The sequence below is a fragment of the Siphateles boraxobius genome, unplaced genomic scaffold (assembly GCF_051911475.1).
Source record: "Siphateles boraxobius isolate OS27281-9 unplaced genomic scaffold, OSU_SipBor_1 6, whole genome shotgun sequence".
Taxonomy (NCBI): Eukaryota; Metazoa; Chordata; class Actinopteri; order Cypriniformes; family Leuciscidae; genus Siphateles; species Siphateles boraxobius.
In genome coordinates this window covers 39,715,779-39,729,506 of record NW_027509186.1, presented here as the reverse complement: position 1 = coordinate 39,729,506, position 13,728 = coordinate 39,715,779, and the positions used below count along the sequence as shown (strand labels likewise).

General features: G+C 40.4%; 4 protein-coding genes and 1 pseudogene across 4 annotated transcripts in view; all 5 read right to left on the bottom strand.

Annotated features, from left to right (window-relative positions):
* The window catches only part of LOC143715491 (uncharacterized), a 659,702-nt gene that overhangs the window by 413,448 nt on the left and 232,526 nt on the right, over positions 1-13,728 (bottom strand). The window lies entirely within an intron of this gene.
* The window catches only part of LOC143715483 (uncharacterized), a 349,601-nt gene that overhangs the window by 138,078 nt on the left and 197,795 nt on the right, over positions 1-13,728 (bottom strand). The window lies entirely within an intron of this gene.
* The window catches only part of LOC143715461 (uncharacterized), a 272,811-nt gene that overhangs the window by 93,210 nt on the left and 165,873 nt on the right, over positions 1-13,728 (bottom strand). The window lies entirely within an intron of this gene.
* LOC143715737 (uncharacterized) lies at positions 3,401-4,378 on the bottom strand (annotated as a pseudogene).
* On the bottom strand, positions 10,485-13,182 carry LOC143715396 (uncharacterized). Its single transcript, XM_077207153.1, has 3 exons — positions 12,576-13,182; positions 12,299-12,388; positions 10,485-11,720 (listed from the first exon to the last, which is right to left on the bottom strand). The coding sequence occupies exons 1-3, from the start codon at positions 12,994-12,996 to the stop codon at positions 10,699-10,701; spliced, it is 1,533 nt and encodes a 510-aa protein (XP_077063268.1). The 5' UTR covers positions 12,997-13,182; the 3' UTR covers positions 10,485-10,698.

Sequence of the window (13,728 nt, the reverse complement as noted above, 5' to 3'; positions counted from 1 at the left end):
CCCCGTCGTCCTCGGACGCGCCGAAAGTCACAAGGCCCACCGCTCTGCTAGAGGGGTGTGGGTCCGGCTGAGTGAACTGAACCGGCGGTGGGGAAGACACGAGCGGCGGTGAAGCACGCGGAGACTGGCTCGGCGTGACGTCACTGAGCTCAGGTTCAGGAAGCCTCTGTGAGCGGCGCTTTTTCTTAACACGCGGCTCCAACAGAGGGGTGTCGGCGATGGGCTCGCTCGCGGTGAAAGCGGCGAAGCGAGCCCGCGGTGCGGAGAGACCCAGGTCGTCACTTTCCGGGCATCCGCCCTTGGTCAAAGCAGCTTCTGCGTGGTCCCGGCCCAGGCAGCGAGCGCAGATGATGTGACGATCCCCGTCTGGAAGAAGGTCTCTGCACGACGCGCAGGAAGGCATTTGGAACAACGCCTCAGAAAATTGCTCTTTTACAAATGTCGCGGGGCGAACAGATGTAAATACTTGCGTGTAGCGCGCCGGATGGCTCAGTAGGATGGCGTTCGAAGGCGGCTGAAGATGCCGACGTCCTCATAGCAATCCCGCTGGTATGCTTTTCCACGGCGGCGAAGGCTTTCAATAATCCGGAGGATCCAGCGAAGAAGGTGTTCGCTGAAGGAGATTAAATCTAAAGAACTCTCATGATGGGGCGCCCAATATATAGCTCTTGGCCACGCCCATCTTGGCGGGCTCTGACGCGCGCGGGCGCGAGGCGCGCTCATTGGTCGCGCATTCAGAGTCGCCCCGTCATTGGTTCGAGCAAGTTGCCGCAGCACAGCCAATGACCGAGCTCCTTCGCTCATTTCTGTCTGCTGTGCAGCTGCAATGCGTTTTACATAAAGACTTCAATATTCTAGAGAAAAGGAGTTTTCCCATAGCGTAAGCTACTTACGCAATAGGAGAGACCTCTCGAAGGGGAACACGTTTTCCTCAGTTGCTTTAAACAGGGTTCGTACAGACTCTGTCAAATGAAATTCCAGGACTTTCAAGGACTTTTCAAGCACTACTTTTTTGGATTTCAAGGACTTCAATTAGCACTTATCAAACAATATCTTTATTATTATTTTTATTCATTTCATTTAATTTTTTTACTCAAATTAAATATATATGGTATCTGATGTTTCACTTCATAGAGGTCAATCCATCGACCAGCGCTGTCAGGCATGGGAAATCCCCATTGAAAGCATATTGAATATATGATTGACCTGAAGAATGAAAGTTGTATTATATACTTATCATATACTTAAGATCATGCTCATAGCCATGAGAAATAGCTCTATATCTCAGATGGACTGCAGTGTTGATTTAGCGTGAAACAATGTATTTTTTCAAAAACAAAAAAATCACAATATTTTGAATTAGGGATGCACCGATACCACTTTTTGTAGAACGCGATATCGATACCGTAACCGATCCCTGAATTTTCACTGCGTTTGTAATTTTTAAATGTAATAGTAGATAAACCAAAAGAATATAAATCATATTAGTTGGCTTAATTTGTTCATCAAATATATATTTCTTTCAATTATTTTCATGCTTAAGCCTGCTAAAATGCATTGTATGAGCTTCTGTTACCGTACATTCTATTGCTCTATCATATTTTATCTTTCATTGAATAGCACAGCACATATGTAGACTAGAGCAGCTCAAGAAGGGTCAGTGCTGAGGATTGGGTCAGTGGTACAAATGTTTAGACATCAGTGAAATATCAATTATTTAATCAAATCTTGATACTACAACAAAAACTAATTAATCAGGCTAATTAGTGTGAATTTAAAACATTATTCAAGGTAAGCAGTCAGCAACAAAATAAGAACGAATAATCAACTTACAAATAAATACAATACAACAAAGAAAGGCTACAAATGAATAAACAGTGTTTTTAGAGTTTTTCGGGTAGATCTAACAGGTACAGAAATTTGAATAAAGTAGCCTAATCAAATGTGAAAAAATTGCATAGCCTATTCATTACTGGATAAATTAAATATAGATGCATCTTTTTGTAAAGTTGAAAAGGGTAACCTATTTACTCGCCAAGATTTTTTACATAATTTTGTGTGAATTCGTCCGTACAACGTGAAAGACAATTTAATTCAGTATTCGCGCGCGGAGACGCTGCTTTGCGGGGCACGCGCTGATGTTTGCGTTCATGGAACTTCTTGACTGTAAACGTCCAGTATTAATGTAGGGAATCACTCGTTATACATAAATCAGGTAACAGTTCATGTTTTACTTTACTTACATATACGATTTAGTTTCCATCCAAATAACACGTGCTGAGTGAACGATCAGCAATCAAGAGCATTCAACAGAACTGCGCTCTCTCTCGACAGTTAACGTGAATAATAAGCTAACGTTACATGCCTCGTTTTATTTTCTTTGCCATTGACATCCGACTGAACTACAAACCTTCCACTGATGTCTGTTTAAAGGGATGTACTAGACCAGCTTGCGTGTGTGTCTGTGCCACTGCGTGCTCAATCCACTGTGCGGTTTTCTCTGATCAGCTCACGCACCACAGCTGTGTTATATACCTGGTAGGCCTATCGGTTGTTGGTATCGGAGTATTTTTACGAGTACATGAGCTCGGTATCGGTGCATCCCTATTTTTAATAATTCTAGCACTTTTCAAGTACTTCTTGAAAAATATGACTGTTTTCAAGGGTTTTCCAGGACTTAAATTTCAAATTCAAGTACTTCAAGCACTTTAAGCACCTTTTTCGAACCCTGTTTAAATGAGTCTGACAGAAGTCTCAATAGCTTTCATGCTAGTCTTTCAAAATAAAACCTCCCATCAGAAATAGATCATAAAATTAAGTTTGTTGTTATTTCTTTGACTGTAAACTCCAGACCCTCTTGAAACGGTCTTGCGACCCACCAGTTGAGAAACACTGAAATAGCAACATGACATCATGACTTTGCGTAAACATACACGCCACTTTCAAGTCAAGTGGCGTGTTATCTATACGCATTTTGAGCTATCCGCGTGTATGTCCACGCCGAAATCTTTTGCGTGAATGTCTACGCCATTAAATGTCCGAGTGATTCCGCGTGTATGTGTACGCCGTTAAATGTCCGAGCGAAACGAAGCAAAATCTATATCTACATCTGTGGAGCGATCTTTTTTTTCCTAGGATGGTAGGAGAACACTCATAAATGGTATTAACCCCAGTGACGGGTAGGTTTAGGGACGGGGTTGGGGTAGGTCATATATCTATATATACATAATACAGTAATATAACGTTAAGTCAAAGGCGTTGATAAACACGCTGAAAAGCGATTATGCGTGTTGATAGCACGCCAAAAATGGAAATACGAATTGGCGTGTCATACATACGCCATTTCATGAGATCAGTCTGGAAATAGATGATACTGTGCTTTTGGAAGCGACTCATTTTGTTCATCTCACACCATTTATTAGAATGTATTTGACATGAAAATGAAATGTTGCTCATTGTGACGACTCCTTACGACATATCTTCATGTGAGTCAGAAGTCTTCTTTTATGTTTAAAGCTCTTCTCACACTGAGTACAGTCGTACGGCTTCTCTACAGTATGAACTCGGTTGTGTTCTTTCAGAGATCCAGACTGAGTGAAACTCTTGTCACAATATGAGCACTTTCTCCAGTATGAATTCGTTGGTGCGCTTTCAGATAGGCAGATCTAGTAAAGCTATTCCCACAGTCAAAGCACATATAATCTCTCACTTCATTGTGTGTTTTCTGGTGCCGTTTAAAACTGTCCAGCCGTGAAAAACTCTTTTCACAGAGAGAACACGCATAAGGCATCTCATCTGAATGAACTTTCAGGTGTTGTTTTAGATATGATGATGAAATAAAATCTTTACCACACTGATCACAGTTAAATGTTTTTTCTCCAGAGTGAATGTGCAGATGATGCCTGAGAGTTGATGCTTGAGAAAAACTCTTTCCACACTGAGTGCATGTATACGGTTTCTCTCCAGTGTGAATTCTCATGTGTTTGTCAAGGCTTCCTTTGTGTGTGAAACTATTTCCACACTGAGTGCATGTATACGGTCTCTCACCAGTGTGAATTCTCATGTGTGTGTTAAGGTTTACTTTGTGTGTGAAACTCTTTCCACACTGAGTGCATGTACACGGCTTCTCTCCAGTGTGAATTCTCATGTGTTTGTCAAGGCTTCCTTTGTGTGTGAAACTCTTTCCACACTGAGTGCATGTACACGGCTTCTCTCCAGTGTGAATTCTCATGTGTAGTTCAAGGTTTCCTTTCCGTGTGAAACTCTTTCCACACTGAGTGCAGGTGTGCGTCTTTTTGGCTTTTGTTCTTTGAATTGAAAAGTTATGATGTTCCTCCTCCACTTCATTCAGTTCTTGTCTTTGCTCTTTCAGTCTCATCTGGTCTAAAATACACATCAAGTTAGAATCAGTTCAAGTGAACCATTATTTATTAACAGAAAGCAACAGAGATCAGATCTTTCACTTTTTGTTCTGTCATTCACTTGTTTATAGTAAAAATATGTGTGACAACTGCTGGTTATGATCATTTAAATGCATTTCTCCATCATCATCCATATACTGCTTAATAATTCACATCTACCAAAGCAGTCAACAATGAAGAATCAAGAATGGACACCAACCTATTTGTTCCTCAGTATCTTCATGTTTTATTCTGGATGGTTCTGGATCACTCATGTCTTCAATCTCCTCTTTAATAAACTCCATCTTTAACAGTCACACAGATATCAGCTGCTACTCCTGGAGTTTATCCTTCTCTTATAGGATGATGGGAATATTCCCAGTATTTATTGGTGAATTGTTGTGGGAGGGGCTTCACTGCAGGTGTGAACTGTGATCACTGTGTTTTTATCCAATCTGCATTTAAAAAGTACATGGCCATCATGTTTAACTGAGCTGCTAAAAAACCTCTTTGTCTACAAAAGTTACCTATTTTCAGCTCATTCATTATGGTGATGTCTGAGATCTTCAGTAAATTGGCACATTAAATCGTTTTATTGGTGTCAACAGGCTGAAACAAACTACAGCATCATCACCTTTAACTTCAGTTCTTGTTTTTGCTCTTTCACTTCCATCGGGTCTGAAACATTAATAGCGTGTTAATAAGTTGTTAGAATGAGTTCTAGAGGATAAATGTGAATATTGAACCCTGATTTAATAACAGAAAACAAGTGAGATCTGTTTATCAAATATTATATTTTTGATGTACCAAAGGTTAGTTTTGTCATCCTCGTTCAGAGCCGGTCCGAGCTATGATTTAGGGGACCCCTCCGACTACGCGAAGTCACCTGTGCTTGACGATTATTGACACAAATGCCACGCAATAATGATACATTATAAATGAATACAGTGAGGTTATGTATTAATACAAAATAAATACTTAATAAAAAATAGATGCCTACTTAAAGGGATAGTTCACCCAAAAATGAAAATTCTGTCAGTATTTACTCACCCTCATGCACTGTAAAAAAATATATGTGACCCGTCACAGAAACCAGGGACACAAGTCGGCAGCACAACTTTCGAGCAAAATGAGAAAGAAGAGTTTTTTTTTCAAAATTGGTGATTTTCAATTTTTTGGAGAATCTGTTCATTGAAATCACGAAGAAGCCTCTCAATGTTTGAGATAGCAGTATTGGTATATTTAAAAGCTTACATTTTGAGGTTGAAATCGGCTTGTTTTCGGAGATTCTAGCATGCAGTGGGGGCGTGGCGTGTCATTGTCTGTGTGTATTTCCATACTGAATAACCCGGCGCTTTTGCCCCCGCCCTCCAAGTGAACCGCATGGCTACTTATTATGCTGTGCTCGGGCCGGCTCTATCTGATATCAAAATTCAATGAAGATGGATGCCGCAAAGATTGTCGCCGACGAGCTGAACCGTCTGGCAGTTACACCGAAAATGTTTTCGCCGCACTTCGTGGGCTCGGGAAACTGAACCGGAGGTATGGGTGCGGCGCGCGCGCCCTCAGTGCTTGAATACGGCGGCTCGGCTCGCTGACAGCGGTGGCTGGCTGTTTCATATGTGACATCCCGATTGCTTTGAATGCGGAACGTTTTGTGAACAGGGAACAGAGTTAATGGACTGGCAACAATCTCCATAGAACATGAACTGGCACAGAGAATCGAAATAGATGATGCAGTTAAGACCTTTGCTGCGATGAAGGCCTGCCGTGCGTGTTTCTGAAATGTAAGTTAAGCTTCATTTGCTCTTTAGTCGTTATTTAAGATGCTGAACCTGCTGATGATATAATGTGCTTGCGGACATTTCATTTGTGTGTGTATACGCACATAAGAAAGTGGTGTAAAGAGATTTGCAACAGTAATTTGAGGAGGTGAAATGTGATTATTTGGAAAATTCCAGAAATGACTGCTTAAAGAAAAATGCCAGCAGGCATTTGCCTCCTGCATAAACTTTAATATTGTTGACATTTTGGGCACACGAGCGTTGCGCACTATTTGCGTTATATGTAGGCCTATATGGCTTACTGGTCTTTGTGTGTTGTTGCTGGTTTTGCGTTATATGTATATGGCATATTGGTCTTTTTGTGTTGTTGCTGGTTTTGCGTTATATGTATATGGCATATTGGTCTTTCTGTGTTGTTGCTGGTTTTGCGTTATATGTAGGCTATACAGCATATTGGTCTTTGTGTGTTGTTGCTGGCACGTTGCAAATAGAGGGGCAGCACAATTGTTTTTCGCCTAGTGCGGCAGAAGTGCACTCATTCGAAGTGCAAAAAAAGCTGTAAAGCACATGGAGGAGCTTTACAGGGGGTATGGCTTATCTAAATGAGATGTAAATGAGCCCTATTGTCATCCCCAGCAGCAGAGACAGGTGAGAACTGCACAATCTTTAGAGGTCGTTTTCTCATCTTTGAGCTTTTTTAAGTGCCTACTTTAAAATGGCCACAACTTCTCCAAATATTATCAGATTTCCACATGTTACACATCGTTGGAAAGCTTGGAGATTACACTTTCAGAATCTATGAATAACTCAAAATGCCCCAGAACCGACTTGTGTCCCTAGTTTCCGTGACCGGTCACATTTTTGTAATTGTATCGTTTTATTGTGATGTTGGTTAAAGGGTTTGAGTGATAGTGTTTGTTTGTATTGTTTGTTTTGCTGTAGCTCTTACGGTGTCTCCATGAGTGTCACGAATAAAACGCTAATGGAAACATCAGTTTAAGGAGTACTTGACCATCATTGCAGTGGGGTAGCTACAGTAAGAGCTTGGCCATTCGTCGTTCGAGTCTGCTGTGTTAATGACTGGTGTCCATGCCGACGGGTCTGTGAGAACTGGATGTTCACGGGCAGCAGGTCGATTTCCGATGGTCAAATGTGGTTCGTTTATGGATAACTATGGCTGAAAACGAGGATTAAACTTACACTATGGATTGAGAAAGACTGTGTTCTTCTTCAGGTGACATTTATCCTTCGACGCACTTCTAAAGCAGTAAAAAGACATTAACAGACCTGCCAACCTTGAAAATATTTTTATATTTATCATCAGGGGGGGGGGGGGGGGGCATTATTTATTCATGATTAATAACTAGTCTAAAATAAAGAAACCCCTAGAAAACAGTAAAAAAAACAACAAATAGATGTGCACATTTTAGATAGGCTACTTAATTTATTATTCCGATATCCAAATATGATACTAAATCACACAGAAAAAAGGACTTTTATTTGTGACGTGCTGTTTTTGCATTTGAACATTGCACATTATAAACAGGACACGCATTAGCTGAATAAACGTTAGCCAATACGAACATATTTATCCACAACTTTCCCGAACTTTGACCTTTCCATGAATCGCTATGGTAACGTAGAATGCTTAGAACAAGCCGGTATCAAACTTCCTGTTTACATTAGCCTGTAGCTGCTGCTATCAGCTAAACGCTATTAGTATTTAGGAGTAGAAGTGCTATACTCTTACAACAACGCCGCTGGCAAAATGAGCACATCTCACAGATGGTCCCATGGACCTGACTATCTTACGAGAACTGGCGATAGAACAGTTAAAGTGCCCCATCCGTCTACCTTAACGGAATGGGTAGACGATATGAAATTGTGGCCAGACGTTAGCTATGTGGATATCGTTAACTATTTCGTGCTTAGTGAGGGTGTTGATGGTGAGACACTACGAAATTATAAGAGCACAGAGGCTTACAACTATCTACACAGCAACAAAATTGGAAAAATACTGTGTACAAAATACGACGAGTTCATCTTCCTTAAGGCTGAGGTCGAGCCGAGTCAGAGCATCAACAAGCCCAAACAACTTGCTTGGATAATGACGAGGCCGATTGGTATAATCGAAACAGTCGGCTGTTCATGCATTGCAGGGCTAGGAAAATCTTGTAGCCATGCAGCAGCTGTCATTTGGAAGGTAGGTATAGGCTGTTAGAGCGATCTTGCTCAGTGTTGGGAGTAACCCGTTACAAAAGTAATGCATTACAGTAACATATTACGTTTTGCTGTAACGCAGTAGTGTAAGGTATTACTAATCAATTTTCAGTAATATTTTACTCGGTATATGTTCGGCAAGACTTGCGTTACAACAGACTTTTAGTTTTAATTGTAAAACAAACAAACCAAAAAAAAAAAAAACAGCAAGACCGCCAGACATTAACGAATGAAAGATGCAAGTAGGCTAAATTAACTGTTCGTGGTCAGTCAATAGCCGCGTGTGGTGTGTGGCGTGTGGTGTCCAAGTCTGTAATTAAAGACTAAACGGCAGCGTCTGATATATTTGTATAGCGATTTATTTTTGACAGGAGTGCCGTGAGGTATGATTTCGGCCTCTGTGCTCACGCTGGCCAGAGGAAAAGCTGCTAATGGTGAAAATGGCATGAAGATATGGCATATCGTTACAGCCTTAGTCATTTTAGAATGTTAAGTTCTACTTCTGTATAGTTATTTTGGTGAAAGTAACTCAAAAGTAATACAGGAGTAATGTAACGCAGTACAATTCTGAGACAGTAATATTGTAAGGTAATGAATTACTTTTAAATAACAGTAACAAGTAATGTATAATGTATTACAGTTTGGAAGTAACTTGCACAACACTGATCTTGCTACACATTAAATCTGTAAATTATTGAAAACAATAAAGAATACCCCTTACAAAAACAGCTTAACTGCAGTTTTTATTCTAAGTAAAGTGCAGGACAATGTCTGTGTTCGAAATATTGAATTTATGCAGTAGCCTACTGTAGTGTGCAATGCCGTTAATGTACAAAAATGTCATCAACATTATGTTATGGCTGATTCAGGTCCAGAATGCAGTGGTTAGTGGAAAGACAGGGCTTGCATGTACTGACACACAGCGGAGATGGAATGAAGGAACATCCAAGAACCTTCAGCCCAAGCGTCTGAGCCAGATTCATTTTAGGCACCACAAGGCAGAGGATGAGTATGAGGAAGAGACTAGGGCAGTTGGCAGTCAGCTCCCAAACACACCACAGTATCAGTCCCACAAAGACTTTAGAGAGAGTGTGGACAAATCTCTAACAAAACCTCTATTTCTTCTCAAGAATACACTACTGGAAAAGTGTTACAATGCCACTCCATCAGCAGAACCAAAGGGGAGTTCAAAAGAACAGGGAACCATCAATGATTTAACAATTTTGTCACATCAAAATCATGACAATGATCTGAGTTGTGTGAAATGCCAAAAATTCTACCAGGCTTATGTTAGTATGGATGGCAAACAAGCTGATACACTAGAACTTGAGACGAGGGGGCAGAGTGCATCTGATCTGTGGCACAGTTCTAGGAAACTTAGAATCACAGCCAGTTCAGCAAAGAAGGTGCCTGTACGTGCAGGCACAAATAGTGAAAAGTTTTTGTGTGAGCACTTTTACCCCAGCTTTCGTGGTAACTATGCCACTAATTATGGGAAAGAAAATGAAGAAACAGCTTGCAACCAATTGAAAGAACAGGGAATGAACATAACACACACAGGCACAATTGTATGTGGGGCAGAGCCATGGTTATCAGCAAGTCCAGATGGAATCATCAACTCCTGTGAGCTCTTAGAGATTAAATGCCCCGTCCCAAATAAAAATCACCAGACACTCAGTGAACTGTTATCTCAGAGATTCAGTGATTTTAAGGTAGTGGATGGAAAACTTGAGGTTCAGAAAACTGGTAGCCGGGGCTATTACATGCAAGTCCAACTAGGAATGTTTTGCACAGGTCTCAAGACAGCCAGACTGATGATCTGGACACCAGATGAGAGTTTGGTATTTAGTGTACCATTTGATGAGCTGTTTGTCACAGAACAGGTGAAACGGTTGAGAGCATTCTACTTCTCATCCATGCTGCCTCAACTTGTTGATGAATTTGCTGAGGGGCGGCTTAAGTTTGATGGGAGATACACTGAAATTGTGAGGAAAATGTAAAGAGAGAGTAAGGAAAGACAAATGTGACCAAGTGCCATTGTTAGTGCCCACTGTTGAAAATAATTCAATTTACAGCAATGAAATGTTAATTCATGTTTATTACAACTCACTTAATTCCATGTTGATAAAAAAATAATCAAATGTATACTGACAATGTCTGACATGGACAACATTTCAACAATTACAAATATTAAATGTGATTTCATTACCTCTACATTACAATTCTGGAGTTCATTTGAAGCTGCACTGAACTCTCCCCGTTAGTTTTTTTTTTTTTTAAATGCATGAAGTGACCTATTGTTCGCCGTCACGAATGAGATCACCCCGCAAATTCACAAGGGCAGAACATATACGTAGAATTTTGTCTACTTTTGGGACCAGGGAAATAGGCACTACTTGTGATAAGATTTTAAACACCTTTAGGCGTCTGATGGCCCTTTCCACGTGTATTCTAACATTTGCAATTCTTCTAGTGGAAGTGACCTGTTCTTCAGTGAGTTGTGCACCTTTTTTTGTGAACGAGGGTATGACTAGGTTAACTTTCCTTTCGAAGAGTATGTCTCTAATTGTGAATCCACGGTCTGCCATGACCTCATCACCCGGTTGTAAGTACTCCAGAATCCCAGAGTCCATAGTAATAAACTTGTCACTACAGCGTCCACCATAAGCTGCAGAGACAAACATTATCAATCCACATGGAGCAATACTTACAAGGTACTTAACTGTATTATGGGAATAATAATGGCTATAGGACTCTCCTCTTGAGTCTAGGTTTTTTGGTTTTTGTAACAGGCTTTCGCTACAATCCAAAATGCATGTTGTGTTGGGGTATTTAGTTTTAAAAGCTTGTGGCATAGTCGCCCGAATAGTTTCCCGAGGAAGCCAAGGGATGAGGTTTCTTGTAACTTCCTCCAATTTGTCAATCCAGTAAGATATAATCTTACTTGACAAGCTCTCTGATATGAAGAACCGTCTGCTCAGATCACCAATCATGAGGTTCAATCTTAATTTCATTAATGTTAGGAGGACTTGGTCTCTTACAGACATTTTAAAAGACCCCGCAAACTGTTCAAGCACCGAAACAAGAGTATTAAATGTTTGAAGTGGAATGCCAGTGTACAGTAATGAGTCTGAATCATTGAGAAGAATATTATGCGCCACACTGCACTGTGTTGCTTGATGATGGACTTCTTTAGTGTTGGTGGCCAGCTTCGCATAACCATGATGCAGTAAGGCAGGGTCTTCCCACTGGGTCTGTATCGAACACTTGGTTGCTGTCCTGATGGTTGTGTCAGAAGAGGTGTCCTCACTGCAATCTAAGTTGACAATGAAAATCAAAATCAGGTTTCAGGCCTAATGTTGAGCTCTACTACTTCAGTAGCAGGTGGCAAGTTAAGTCATGTTATCTATAGCTATACCAATACTACTTACAGTTTTATGTAAAAGTTTAGGCACCCCTGTTCATTACTAAGATTTCAGTTTATCTTCTGTGCAGACACCAGGGACTAAGCACTGAGACCAGAGGAAGCATCTACAGGCTGTTGTAACTTTTGCACCTACTATTGTAGTATTGTTATTATATAACATTGTTGAAGTTGATTCTATAAATGCAATTTCATATCTCAAATGTCACTATTTGTAAACAAAATATCCGAAGGAAGTTACTGCTTCAAAATCACCCAGCAGATGATAAACTGAATTACCAGGGGTGCCTAAACCTTATTTATTTATTAATCTATGTATTTATTTATGTATTTATTTATTTAAAAAAACGTTATAGCCTCCATCTAGACAAATCATTATCATCTCTGGTTGACCTAGTTGACCAACATAGCTTTGCATAATACAGGTTAGAATCTAACTGAACAACAAACAATGTATTAGGCTAACTTACCATCCTCATGGGTTGTGGATGTTTGCCGCTCATCCAAGAATGAAACCTCCGGAGTTGTGTCAGAGTGGAAGTGGGTGCATGCGCTGTAATCTATGTAAGCAATTTAAACACAAACTGGGTAAGTTAAATTGGAAACCCAGAAAAGATAGATAGATAGCCTACTTTATTGAACCATCACAACACTTAGCCAACTTGAGCGCAGCAGTGCGGCAGCATTAGGTTACATTTGGGCAATTAAAAAAATATATAATATAAAGATGTCACACAAATTACTTACGAGACTCTTCCTGTTCGTGCTGCACTTCAGTATTGCTGGTCGAAGCTGATGTCTGACTGTTAGCTTGTAGTGCTACCTCCAAGTTATCCTGGCACCTGATGAGTTTTCGCCTTTTCTTAACTGGCTGTCGTTCATAACCCAGGAATAACTCCGGATTCGGATGAAGCTCCGTTGGTTTGTGGTCGATGAAATGGTAAGAACAGACATAAACTCTCTTCGGTGGATTTTTTAGCTTTAGGGCCGCTAACCATTCTCTTGTTTTTGTCTCGTCCTTCGGCATTGAATGGAGTGCGTAGGGTGCTGGGCAACAGGTCAAGCGGGTCCGTTTATGTTGGAAACAGATCCCGTTCATAAAGTCCTTCAGTTTTCGCGTGTTGTTTGTGCACCCGACAACGGCACACGTTGAGCCACAAGGAGCCATTGCGTAGTCTGTCACATTTAATATTTATAAGTAATCAGTTTTCCTCCTTTTGTTTGTTCCCGCGAGTAGTGTCCCTTGTTTGCTAGCTTCATTGCTGTCGTCTGTCTCCCTGCTAAGGCTAAACCGGAACTTAGATACCGGCAACAGGAAGTATCGTGTGTCATGGCGACGCCCAATAAGACTCGCAGGAAAGTTGTGAATAGAAAATAGTTGACAATGAATAGACAGGAGTCCAATAATAGCAAAACGAATCACTTATTCTAAAAAGAATATCAAGTATATAAGTTTAGATGAATCCGAAATATGGGGCTGTGTTAACAGTAAAACGTCTGTCTTTTAACGAATTTTAAAAACACGGATGGATAATACAAAATGCTTTCTGACATGTTGACAGAAAAAAACACAACCTAAAACAAAATTTAAACTTAGCCCGTCAATTTACAATTATCTTCTCTCTCTGTGCGCGCGGTCTGTGCTTGTGAGGGAGAGCTCGCACAGCACTGATACAACGGTACTTTTTAATCCATAAGTAACTAATACGCTAGTATCCATACAAAATAATTATGTAACATAATTAGTTACTTTAGTTATTATTAACACAATAACATAACACATGCAGACTACGTTTCTCAGCACTTAGAATGAATAAATAAACGCCTGTTTCTCCAGACACGTGCTTATCAGTAATCCACAAATTACAAAACTTTCATAATCACTATGCCATAGCGATTT

Bases quoted from the DNA above. Each gene is read 5' to 3' on its own strand.
- LOC143715396 (XM_077207153.1), bottom strand. From the start codon at position 12,996: ATGGCTCCTTGTGGCTCAACGTGTGCCGTTGTCGGGTGCACAAACAAC. The intron at 12,389-12,575 runs GTAAGTAATTTG...TTGCTTACATAG, and splicing joins GCACGAACAGGAAGAGTCTC to ATTACAGCGCATGCACCCAC. The intron at 11,721-12,298 runs GTAAGTTAGCCT...TTGTCAACTTAG, and splicing joins ATCCACAACCCATGAGGATG to ATTGCAGTGAGGACACCTCT.